This window comes from Vigna radiata, unplaced genomic scaffold, assembly GCF_000741045.1.
Source record: "Vigna radiata var. radiata cultivar VC1973A unplaced genomic scaffold, Vradiata_ver6 scaffold_70, whole genome shotgun sequence".
NCBI lineage: Eukaryota > Viridiplantae > Streptophyta > Magnoliopsida > Fabales > Fabaceae > Vigna > Vigna radiata.
The window spans coordinates 720243-731472 of record NW_014542367.1 but is presented as its reverse complement, the minus strand read 5'-3'; the positions used below and the strand labels follow the sequence as shown (position 1 = coordinate 731472).

The 11230-nt window shown below is 32.6% G+C and overlaps 1 protein-coding gene across 1 annotated transcript in view; it reads right to left on the bottom strand.

Annotated features, from left to right (window-relative positions):
• Positions 1 to 2476: 2476 nt before the first annotated feature.
• LOC106779984 (ribulose-1,5 bisphosphate carboxylase/oxygenase large subunit N-methyltransferase, chloroplastic) overlaps positions 2477 to 11230 on the bottom strand; it is a 9696-nt gene continuing 942 nt past the window's right edge. Inside the window, exons 2-12 of the mRNA XM_014668208.2 lie at positions 6702 to 6865; positions 6261 to 6344; positions 6059 to 6116; positions 5902 to 5955; positions 5406 to 5477; positions 5242 to 5322; positions 4819 to 4991; positions 4250 to 4352; positions 4048 to 4179; positions 3762 to 3884; positions 2477 to 2906 (exon numbers count right to left, since the gene is read on the bottom strand). Of these exons, the coding sequence (XP_014523694.1) occupies positions 2820 to 2906; positions 3762 to 3884; positions 4048 to 4179; positions 4250 to 4352; positions 4819 to 4991; positions 5242 to 5322; positions 5406 to 5477; positions 5902 to 5955; positions 6059 to 6116; positions 6261 to 6344; positions 6702 to 6865 (1131 nt within the window). The 3' untranslated portion in view covers positions 2477 to 2819. The remainder of the gene's footprint in view (positions 2907 to 3761; positions 3885 to 4047; positions 4180 to 4249; positions 4353 to 4818; positions 4992 to 5241; positions 5323 to 5405; positions 5478 to 5901; positions 5956 to 6058; positions 6117 to 6260; positions 6345 to 6701; positions 6866 to 11230) is intronic.

Genomic DNA, 11230 nt, shown 5'->3' with positions numbered 1-11230 from the left:
ATGAATAGAAAACTCAGATGATAAACATAAAGCCAAAAATCACAAACAAACAAAAACTAGGACCTGAACCCCAAACTTAGAAATCATAAGAAAACACTTAGGTCCTAGGAAATAGAAAAACATTTAGGCTAGAACAACCAGACGCTTAATTAGACGATGTCTTATTTAAAAGTGTCTAAGAGAGAACTAAGTTAAATGTTCAATGCTTGAAATACATGAATTAGGTATTTGACTTCTCTCGAAAACGAAACAGGTCGAAACAATTCTTCTATTAAATCAATTAAAAGACATAACTAAAAGATACAAGAATGCATGAGCAAGCTAAATGTTATCTGTCTAAAAAGAGATTTATACAAAAGAAGCGTTTACTTGAATCCAGATGATACCATGAGCGAAACAGACACGTCATCTTATGATGAAGTATCTATATGTTTGGTATCTCCAAATTAAAAGAGCTTAATTGTAAAATTCTTCCTAATGGTATGAAATCAATAGACACTTTGTTGTTCTAAACAAGCGTTGAATGATCTTAAATGTTCAACGTTCAAAAACAACAAAAGTGACATTTGATTAATTGATTACCCGACAAGTCCAATCAGAAGCAAGTAAAAGGAAAGACATTCATGAAATGTTTTCTCTTGAGAAACAAATACATAAAATCACGTCTAAAAGAAACACCAAAGATGTAAAACTTTAAAACAATAAAAAAAACATAAAAAAACACAAAACTGTAAGAAAAAAACATTAAAAGAAAAATAAGATTGCCATATATGTTTTTACTTTATACAAGACAATCACTATGAATGTTCATTTTATAGATATCAAAATGAACATTGGAGAAAAAAACAAATCAGACTATCAAAAGTTGTGCCAAAAGTCAAGTCAAGTCAAAATCACTTTTCATAAAAACTCTAAAAAGCATATATGCTCTGATGAAAGTCACAATCCTATGCCTAACACCTACACAAATAACTAGAAAGGAATAAATCTCAAGACAAGCTTCATCAACGGTCATAAAGTCCAACTCAAAAGACAAGCATCGCGGCTATAATAACAAGGTGTATAAATAGAAGAATAGGAGAAAGAAGAGATGATGAAGAAGAGAGAAAATATGAATATATAAAGATGTATCATCATCCACCGAGTAAAGAAATCTCTTTGAGCGATCAATGTTAAATCACTCGTATCGAAGAAAAGGAGGAAGAGAAGAAAAAAATGCTAAATTATGCTCTACGCAAACTCCTAACTAAAAGAAAAAAATTCTTAGACATGCTAGTTAAGAACTTTAGAAAATCCCATGATAAATCTGAAATAGGTAAAGAAAAGTGTATTGTCCAGAACCGGTCAGGAGAAGAGGATGGGAGAGTGAAAGCTACAGAAGTTAATTACTTGCCGAATTGAATAAAAGGACACCCTAATACTGATGTCTGAATTTAACTTATATAATCTCAGTGTATTCACCTTTCTTCCTACCTGACGAAGATTCCACTCTATTTATGCATGAAGACTGAAAGTAAAAGCACACGTTGTTTGGGACGATGTCTAACCTTGCCAAAGACGAGTGAACCTCGCTTCTCATCATCTATGGGCCGAGTTAGTACTTACAGTCACACGAGACGTTTGAAGACTGACTTAAAATAATGGATCAGAAAAATGGTATTATATCTCATAATGTAACTAATATTGCATCACCTAAAACAAGGGTATTTTATAAGAAGTCTAGCTCTAAAAGAACCCAAAGAAATATGAATACCTAAGACCAACATAATTTCTCTTGCTGATATATTCAACAAACAATATATAAAGGTTGCATTATAATCCGTTGTAAAACACCATTTGTCACATAATAATCACTTAATGTGTCATTTGCTAAAGAGATATTTTAAATTACTTTCCTAAAATGCAGAGATAAAATAAATATATATTTAGCTTAGAAACTAAAAACAATTTTTTAAAATAATTTGGAACAAAAAAGAAAATTTATTTAGCTTTTGTTTAAAACATGGATTGCTTCAATTTGAAGTCATTGTTTTTCGTACTTGTTAAATCTTTGATTGTTAAATCTTTGATGGCCGAAAGGCTGATTTTATTATTAAACTTTTACAATTGTGATTACCACTTTCTTCATATATATGAATTAATGTCCCCATTCCTATTTGGTTAAGTGTTATTATTATATTTCATGATCTATGTTTCTTTAAGACCTTCGAGTGTATTTCATCAGTCTCTATTCATAGCAAGTGATTACTTATCCAGTATCATATTTAACCCCTTTTAATTGTTATGATAGGAGTACTATAGTAATTGTTTAAATAAGAAATTATTAACAATTTCATTTTCTTTTAAATCAATCACAATTACAAAAAATTTACTCATTCTTCTTTTTTGTTTACTATTTTTTCCTAATCTAAATGATTTCACATTCTATTCTATTTTCTTCTTTTCTTTCCTTTTCTAGTCTCCCATTTTCCATCCCTTGATCCAAAGAGAGGCTACATCCTAAATTTGACCCCACATGGGAAACACATAATCTGGTCAAAACAAGTTTTTTACATTGAAAATACAAACAATGAAGGAAAAAGAAAAAAGAAAATATTTGGATTAATAGATATACAAGCCTATTTTACAATCATTCCTCCCCTTTTCTATCTCTTGCTTTTTCCAATATTGATCAATAGATATTGAAGACTGGACCTGTTTTTCTCAATTAGGTGATACCAAAGTTCATCATGCTCAAGGGTGAGATAGATTTCATTTCAAAAAACAAAGAGGAAAGCAAGGGATAATTAGGGCAGAAACTGATGCACCAGTGAATGTCCTCATTGGAAAAATTTCCGGAAACCGTTGAATATTTTTAGGGCTCTTAACTCACCAGCCCTCATGTCTCTCAGTTTTCTTCTGAGTATCTGCAATCATTATTAAAAGGCATCTATAATTAGTGCACAGCATGTATTATATTGTGAAAGAGTCGTATGTTACCATTGTTGACTTGTGAAGTTACAAAAGAAAGTACCAACCTAATTTGGACTTGGAGGTCTATTATTTACTTTTGGTATTATTTCATCCTTTTATTTCAATGCTTCATTTTTCAGACAAATGTATAAACTTATATGCTTGACAATATTCAAGTGTATGCACCCATCATAGTCATTCTTACATTTTGGATTTGGGTTTAGATTTAACTCAACTATCCAAAACAGGTTTGTAAGAGGTTTTTCCTTCACTTATATGCTATATTATCCCAATATTGCTATTAGGATGTTATTGGACCTCATAGATTTTCAATCCTGCAAAACTTTATTCTTAACATGTTCAATTTCTAGAGTCTGAGAGAAGTGCTGGAGATCTTGACTAGAAATGTGATCAATTAAAACATATAAATGGGAGACAAATATCACCTTAAAAATTGGTTTTGTACGGTTGAAGTAAGCCCTGACCAAAATTATGAGTTGCAACAAATGCATTAGGTAAGTGTGGACCCCGGTCCCTCCTTCCTAAATTTTGTTACAATAATATACAGTACATATATTTTTTTTTATAAGCATCTTCTGTAATTTTACAATTTAATTTGTTCACTTCTGACCCCTCTTCATTTTCTTTTTAAAAGTGAAGAAGAAACGTTTGTACATCAAACAAACTACGAGTGATTAGAAACAAAGAAGCTATAATACAACCAGGGTCTATCCTAACTTTAGTTTTAAAAAAGCTGCATTGATATAGATTAAAGGATGGAGAAATTTAAAAATGTAAGCATATCTTACATATTGAGCACGAAATAATATCCTTCGCTCGCTATTACACAAGTCCACAGCTAGCTGTTTCAGAAAAAGCCTTCTATTGAGTTGTTTAGGAGAAGTCACATCTAAATCCAGTGATCCACTTGCCTGCAACAAAACATATTCAATGCTCATTTATGATAATTTTGATTGCCATGCAGGTAAAAGGGAAAGGGCTAGGATTAACTCATTTGATGTAACTTGATAAATGAGCTTTTTAAACTATGACTATAAAAGGAAATTAAGCTTCCTTATTAAAGTGTTTCCTTGCCTGCAAGAACTTGTTGTATTTTGATATGCTTGCTTCACAGCTGTCTAGTATGAATTGCAATGCTTGCTCCTCTATTTCAGGATATCTCAAATCCTTCTTGGAGATGGTACTATTTGATGCTGCAGCAGCCATCTGTTAAAAGAATCACTCATACGGTTATACAACATCTAAAGAAAATTCTCTCAGAATTTTCGTATCAGACCTCTTCAAAATTTTCTCCCATGCTTGAAGGACTGACAGCTAAATAAGCATAAGCCATTAATTCCAATGGCCAACCAGTTATCTGTATAGGAAAACACTGAGATCTGATAACAATAGAACAAAGAAGTTAGTACCCGGTTCAATTACAAGTGTATCTCAGAAAGCTATCTCAAGGGCATACCAGACCAGAAAGAAATATTAATGTCTCCCATCTGAAAAATGACGTCCTAATTGAATCAGGAAAAAAGGTATGCAACAATCGGCCATAGCCGTTTTGAAGCATGGACACTTCTACAAAGTAATTCACATGCTAAAAAGATAGAAAATACAAAATTTTTTTATGATATTTTCAACATCTTGGAAAATTATATATTGGAAATGCCTCAGTCCTGAGTGAAATCAACAAGTGTTGAAAAATTGCAATTGATATAAAATTTTCAGTGAATGTTTTGATAGAACTTCTATTAAGGTATAAAATAGAATGCTTAAGAAAATAATTTTACAATATCAGAAGGCAAGGAACATCATCCTTATACGTATAGATATAATTATGTAATTTTAGGTACTCACGCTGATAATCCATATTTTTTCAACAGTTCTAACTTCTCCTTGTAGGATGCATCGGATTTCTTTAGTGACAGTGACAACTCAACTGAATCACTGGGATTGCCACCTTCCTTCGGAACAAATCCATAAGATAGCAAAAGCTCCCCGTTTGATTTTTTTCCATACGAAATAAACACCTGTGTAATTTGATGCAGGCAATCAATTGCAATCTATAAATTTAAATCAAATGACTTCTACAGCTCCAATAATTGATATTTTACTTTTGAGGAAATATTGCAAACTGCAGAGGCTTAATTGTTTTACTCGTGCATGTAGCACAGTGCACCTTTTCAAGGAACAAGGAATTTGTATCCATTTACTTGGGCTATTGTTTTATCAAAAAGTTTATCTAATTTAACAAATTCAAATCTGCCAATTTATGTTTACCTGCTCACCTGGTTGATAGGGCCGATCTGTCGTGAAGACAATTCCCTTTGATTGCTTGTCATAATCCAAAAATGTCTCCACCTGGATCAGTCAACATAAATCATCATTAAACATCCTAGGAAAGAAGTTTGAGGAATCTATATATTTTTTGGGAAACAACATACCTCACAGCTATGATTTAGCATATCTGCCCAAGGAACCAATGCAACCTGTCCATCCATTGAGGGTAACCGAACCTGCATGATACAAAAGAATATGAATGATATGTGCCAACAAACAACCATTTGTTTTAACTATGAAACAGCACAACCAAGTAACCACAAGTTAATTGATTAAAAGAGATTACATAAAAGGCAGAAAATAATATAGTCAGTTTTGAATTGAACAAATATTGCACATAAAATTATTTATTCTCCCAGTGATTACTTTTCAAGTGTTGCAATTTTTGGAAAAGTTATTTCAGACCTGAGACATTTCAGCATTTGTTTAGTTTTGGATCTCAACTCTCTTTCAAAATCATCTCTGTATGAATTCATATGGCATAGTGCATGGAAGTTATATAGAAAATATGGAAATTCTAAGTAACCGTAATTGTATTGTGTAGAAGAGGAAGAGATTGAAATTTAATTTGGTTTCATTTAATCTACCCGGTTGACTCACCAAGCGAGAGAAAAGAATACCGAATGACCATTTGAAGGACTCAATGTTGAACACCTGAAAGTTACATGTATAACATATTTAGATAAACAGTATGTTACTGTAGATCGGTTTCTCCTGAACTATTAACTTTCCACACTGTTTAATGTAAGATAATCACCTCATCAGGGAATAAATCAGGGTATTTGGAAAATATTCTGAGCCTCAAATCATTGTATCTAGAGAAGAAAAGGGAAATGATTATGGGAAGAGACAGGAATATTCAATCAAGAAAACACATTAGAATGAGGCTAACTACCAAAAAGAGAGGGACCGAAAATAAAGTCTAGAACAAATAAAAGTTACAAACAATTGGTCCATACGTTCCAATAACATTATTAATCCTTTCAATTGCTCTCTCCCGAATCTGTGAAGCTTCCAAGTAGCGATCTAGCTCTGCTTGTGACCTGAAATGACATAAATACTCCACTGGTAAAGATGTAAAAGAGGAGGAGAATGAAAAAAGAAAAAAAAAAACAGTGATGTATAAACCACATACAGTTGTACATTGAAATCAAAATAATACTTTTAGAAGGGTTTTAAACACGCTATGCTCTAATTGTCTTCACCTTAATTTCATTTTTGGATAGGTTTCAGATTGGAGAAATTATTGTTAAGAAATCTCCTCATTTCTATTTCTAACATATCGTTCTTAGCAAAGTTATTGAACATTTCAAATCCTAAATTCCATTTCTCACTCATTAATATTCATTTCTCTCATCCTTCTCAAACAAGCTCTAAAAAGATAAGAACAGTTCAGCTACCAGTAAAGAAGCGAGTAAGGTTGACGAGGTAAGGCTGATATATAATTGCTCCATCTTGAAGATTCCATGAGGCTAGCTTCACTTATGAGGTAAGTTGCAAGCAAAGGCCAATCTGGCACTGAATTTCTTTTCAATACCTCACCAGGTTCTGGGCAACTCCATTCCTAACAATCGGAACACACACCAATCAGATGCATTGGAAAGTACCTTTACTAGATTCCCATACTGAACCGACCAAGTTTTAAAAAGTTCCCGTTTCCAATATCAGTAAAAACAATATTTCAGTGAACAGCAGACATAAAAATAACAAGCACTGCAAATCAACTAAGATTGTTCTTTATATTCATAGGTATCAAACTTTAGCGAGAACTTTGAACTTAGTAGTGTTGTTCACACTGACAATAGAATTGGGATAAAATGCAAATACAGTAACATAATACTGTGGCACTACTCTTCAACAAAAATTGGCCACACATACACCAATTTTAATTACTGAGATTAAATATACCACTAAGGAAACTTTGATTGGCAAACAATTTTATCTCGGTTTTATCCAAATAACTAGCTACAACTGTTACATATCTGTTGACATCTAAGATTAATGCACACAAATTAGGGAGAAGTTGATTGATATAAAAACATCGTTATATTCATACTCAGATATCTTTATTTAATATCCCAACACTTGTGAAAGATTTCTATTTAAAGCTTTGTTGAAATTGTTAGAGTTAAATTTTTATACATTTGCTGATAGAGGGAGCCTAGTATCCACATATATTGGTTTTGGATGATGAATGGTTTAAAATGATTAGAAATGGTTTTAATCATCCTTGCACAACAAAATGGCACAGCAAGTGTTTAAATCTTTAACATGTTTGTGCTAGATGTATTAATCATAAAATGATTAACGAAATAGGCCTAAACAGATTAAGAATCTAGGTTTCTAGTAGAAATAATTGATTACATTAATAATATAATCCATTAGATTAAGCCAAAACACTTAGAAAGCAAAACAAGGCAAAGTACTCTGTTATAATCGATTACATTAGTTACATAATCGATTAAAACAGAGAGAATAACATAATCCGTTAAGAAAGGCAAATGGATGAGAAACAAGGCATATTGGTAAAATAATCAATTATATAAGTTACATAATCGATTAAAATAGAAACAAAGGTCTAATCCATTATACAAATAACCTAATCTATTAGGTTAGTTGAAAGAAGCAGTTATAAGCATAAATGTCAATATAGTTGATTATATAAGTGGCATAATCAATTAAAACAGAAAGAAAAGCCTAATCGATTAACATTATCGATTAAACTGCGACAGGATCTGGTTTTTCTATATAAACCATACTTGAGACCTTACTCTTGAACGTTTTCATTGGCATATACTAACATTCCCTCTGAGTTTTGCGTACAGGTTTTCTCAAGAAGTATTCTTGGAGGATTTAAAGCTTCATTGTGATCAAGCAATCAAGAATTCATTCAAGATACATTGGACTTCATATGTTCTGATCTTTCTGCACTAGGGGAGTGTTATACAATCAGGTTCTTACACATTTGATTTGTTTTTGATACCTGTGCTGGGTAGGCTAGATTTGAGAGTGAGTGTTTACTCTCTTGTGTTGTTAGAGATTGAGTGAATCATCTCTTGTATTGATTGAGAGTGAGTGTATCCTCTCTAGTATTGTTGTTTTCATATTTGAGTGGTGTGAGGATAGCAATTGAGAGCATCATTGTATTCTTGTACTCAAATCTTGATTAGTAGATTGCCCCCCAACTAAGGTTGTTGAGGGAAGGCTGGATGTAGGCTTGTGAAGAGCTGAACCAGTTTAAATCTTTGTGTTTTGATATTTCTTTCATCTTTCTTTACTTGGTTGATTCAAACATTTTTTATTATTGATTTCAAGATTCAAAGATTTGAAAAAGCTTTTAAAATCCAATTCACCTCCCTCTTAGCTTGAGATATAAGGGCTACTTTTCTAACAATTGGCACCAGAGCTTGGGTTATCGAAATTTAATCGATTAAACAGATCCAAAATGACCGATATATCTCAAACCTTTGGAGAAGGTGAATCCACAAATAGCCCACCTTTATTTGCTAGTGAAAACTATCCTTTTTGGAAAATTAGAATGAAGATTTTCTTGGAATCAGTTGACAAAGGTGTGTGGGATGCTATGATTAATTGGTCCCTATGAACCAACCAAGATTGAGAATGGGAAGACCAAACCCAAAGACATCTCTGAATGGACAGCTGAAGAAAATAAGAGAGTTGATTATGTTGTAAAGGTCAAGAATATTATTTCCTCTGATGAGTTTTATCGAATTTATGTGTGTGAATCCGCAAAAGAAATGTGGGATGTTTTAGAGGTCATACATGAGGGGACAGATGAAGTAAAAGGAGCTAGGAAGAACTCCTTGATTCAAGAGTATGAGATGTTTAGGATGAAGAATGGGTAGAATATCTATGATATGCACAAAAGGTTCACTCACATAATAAATCATCTTCTTGCTCTTGGAAAGACCTTTGATAAAGAGGAGTTGAACATCGAGATCTTAAAGAGTCTAAACAGATATTGGCAACCTAAAGTTACAGCCATATCAGAATCAAGAGATCTCACTACTACGAATATGACTACATTGTTTGGAAAGCTAAGGGAACATGAACTAGAGTTGGAAAGATTTAAAGAAAAAGAAAAAGGGGAGAAAAAATACATTGTTGCTTTGAAGTCTGTTGCCAAAGTTGCTGCAAGATCTAGCTCAAAGAAAGATGATTTCAGAGATGATCAATCAGCAGAGAATTCTGACAGTGAAGAGTTCAATCTAATGGTAAAAAGGTTCTCTAGATTTATTGGGTATAAAAATAAAGCTGACAAAAATTCTGCAGGAAACGAAAGGTCCTCTAGGAAGCAAAACAAATCTGTTGCACCAACCTGTTTTGATTATGGAAAAGTAGGACACATGAAAATGAAATGTCCTATACTCAAATTGAAGTCGAAACTGGAAGAGAAAAGTGATGACAACAGTGAATCCAGTGAGAACCTTGAAGATGAAACAAACTTCGGCTTGATAGCCAGACCTACATCATCTGAAAGCAGTGAAGATAACAAAGGAAAGGAGCATATGTGGTATCTACATAGCGGTTGTTTGAGACATATGACCGGAGATGCTAAACAATTCAGCAGCTTATCTTCCAAAACCAATGGACATGTCACATATGGGGACAATAACAAGGTAAAATCATTGGTGTTGGTAAAATACAAACTCCTTCCTCCTATAATATTGAAAATGTTTTACTTGTTGACGGTCTTAAGAATAATTTGCTAAGTATTAGCCAACTTTGTGATAAGGGGTTAAAAGTTATTTTTGAATCAAATCATTGCCTAATCTGTCATGCATCATCACATGAACTAGTTCTGGTAGGAAAAAGACACAACAACATATCCATGACTGATTTCAAAAATACTTCTTTCAAATCTGTTGTGTGTTTACTGTCAAAAGAGGATGAACCTTGGCTATGGCACAAGAGGCTTGCACACATACACATGCAACATCTAAATAAGCTTGTGTCCAAAGGTCTTGTAGTAGGTTTGCCTATATAAAATTTGAACATGATAGACTATGTGATGCTTGCCAAAAAGAAAAACCAGTGAAAACCTCTTTAAGTCCAAACAGGTCATATCTACCACTAGACCAATAGAATTGATATACATGGATTTATTTGGTCCATCTAGAATAAAAAGTCTAGGAGGAAATTACTATGAACTTGTCCTTGTAGATGACTAATCTAGATTCACTTGGACCTTTTTCATCGCGTCCAAGAGTGATACTCTAAAAGTTTTTAAGAAATTTGCCTCCATAATTCAAAATGAAAAAGAGCTTAAAATAAAAGCTATTAGGAGTGATTGGGAGGGAGTTCCAAAATGAGAGTTTTGAGAACTTTTCAGAAAATCAAAGAATTTCACACGATTTCTCGGCACCTAGAACACCACCACAAAATGTTGTTGAAAGAAAAAATAGGGCTTTAGAGGAACTAGCTAGAACCATGCTAAATGAAAGATCTTTACCTTAATACTTTTGGGTTGATGTTGTTATATAACTTGCTATGTGTTAAATAGAACTATCATAAGACCTATACTTAAGCTCACTCCTTATGAACTATTCAAAGGAAGAAAACCTAACATCACTCATTTAAGGATATTTGGTTGCAAATGTTTTGTTTTGAATAATGGTAAAAACAATCTAGACAAGTTTGACTCTAAAGCAGATGAAGGAATCTTTCTAGGCTACTCATTAACAAACAAAGCCTATAGAATCTATAATAAACGCACTTTAACTGTGGAAAAATCCATTCATGTTGCTTTTGATGAGAATTTTGATAGTTTGACTAATACAATGCAACCAAGAGAAAGTCTAGATGCAGGTGTTTAACTTGTTCATAAGTTAGTTTAGCTTATAGAAAAGCTCATTCATTCATATATATATATATATATATATATATATATATATATATATATATATAT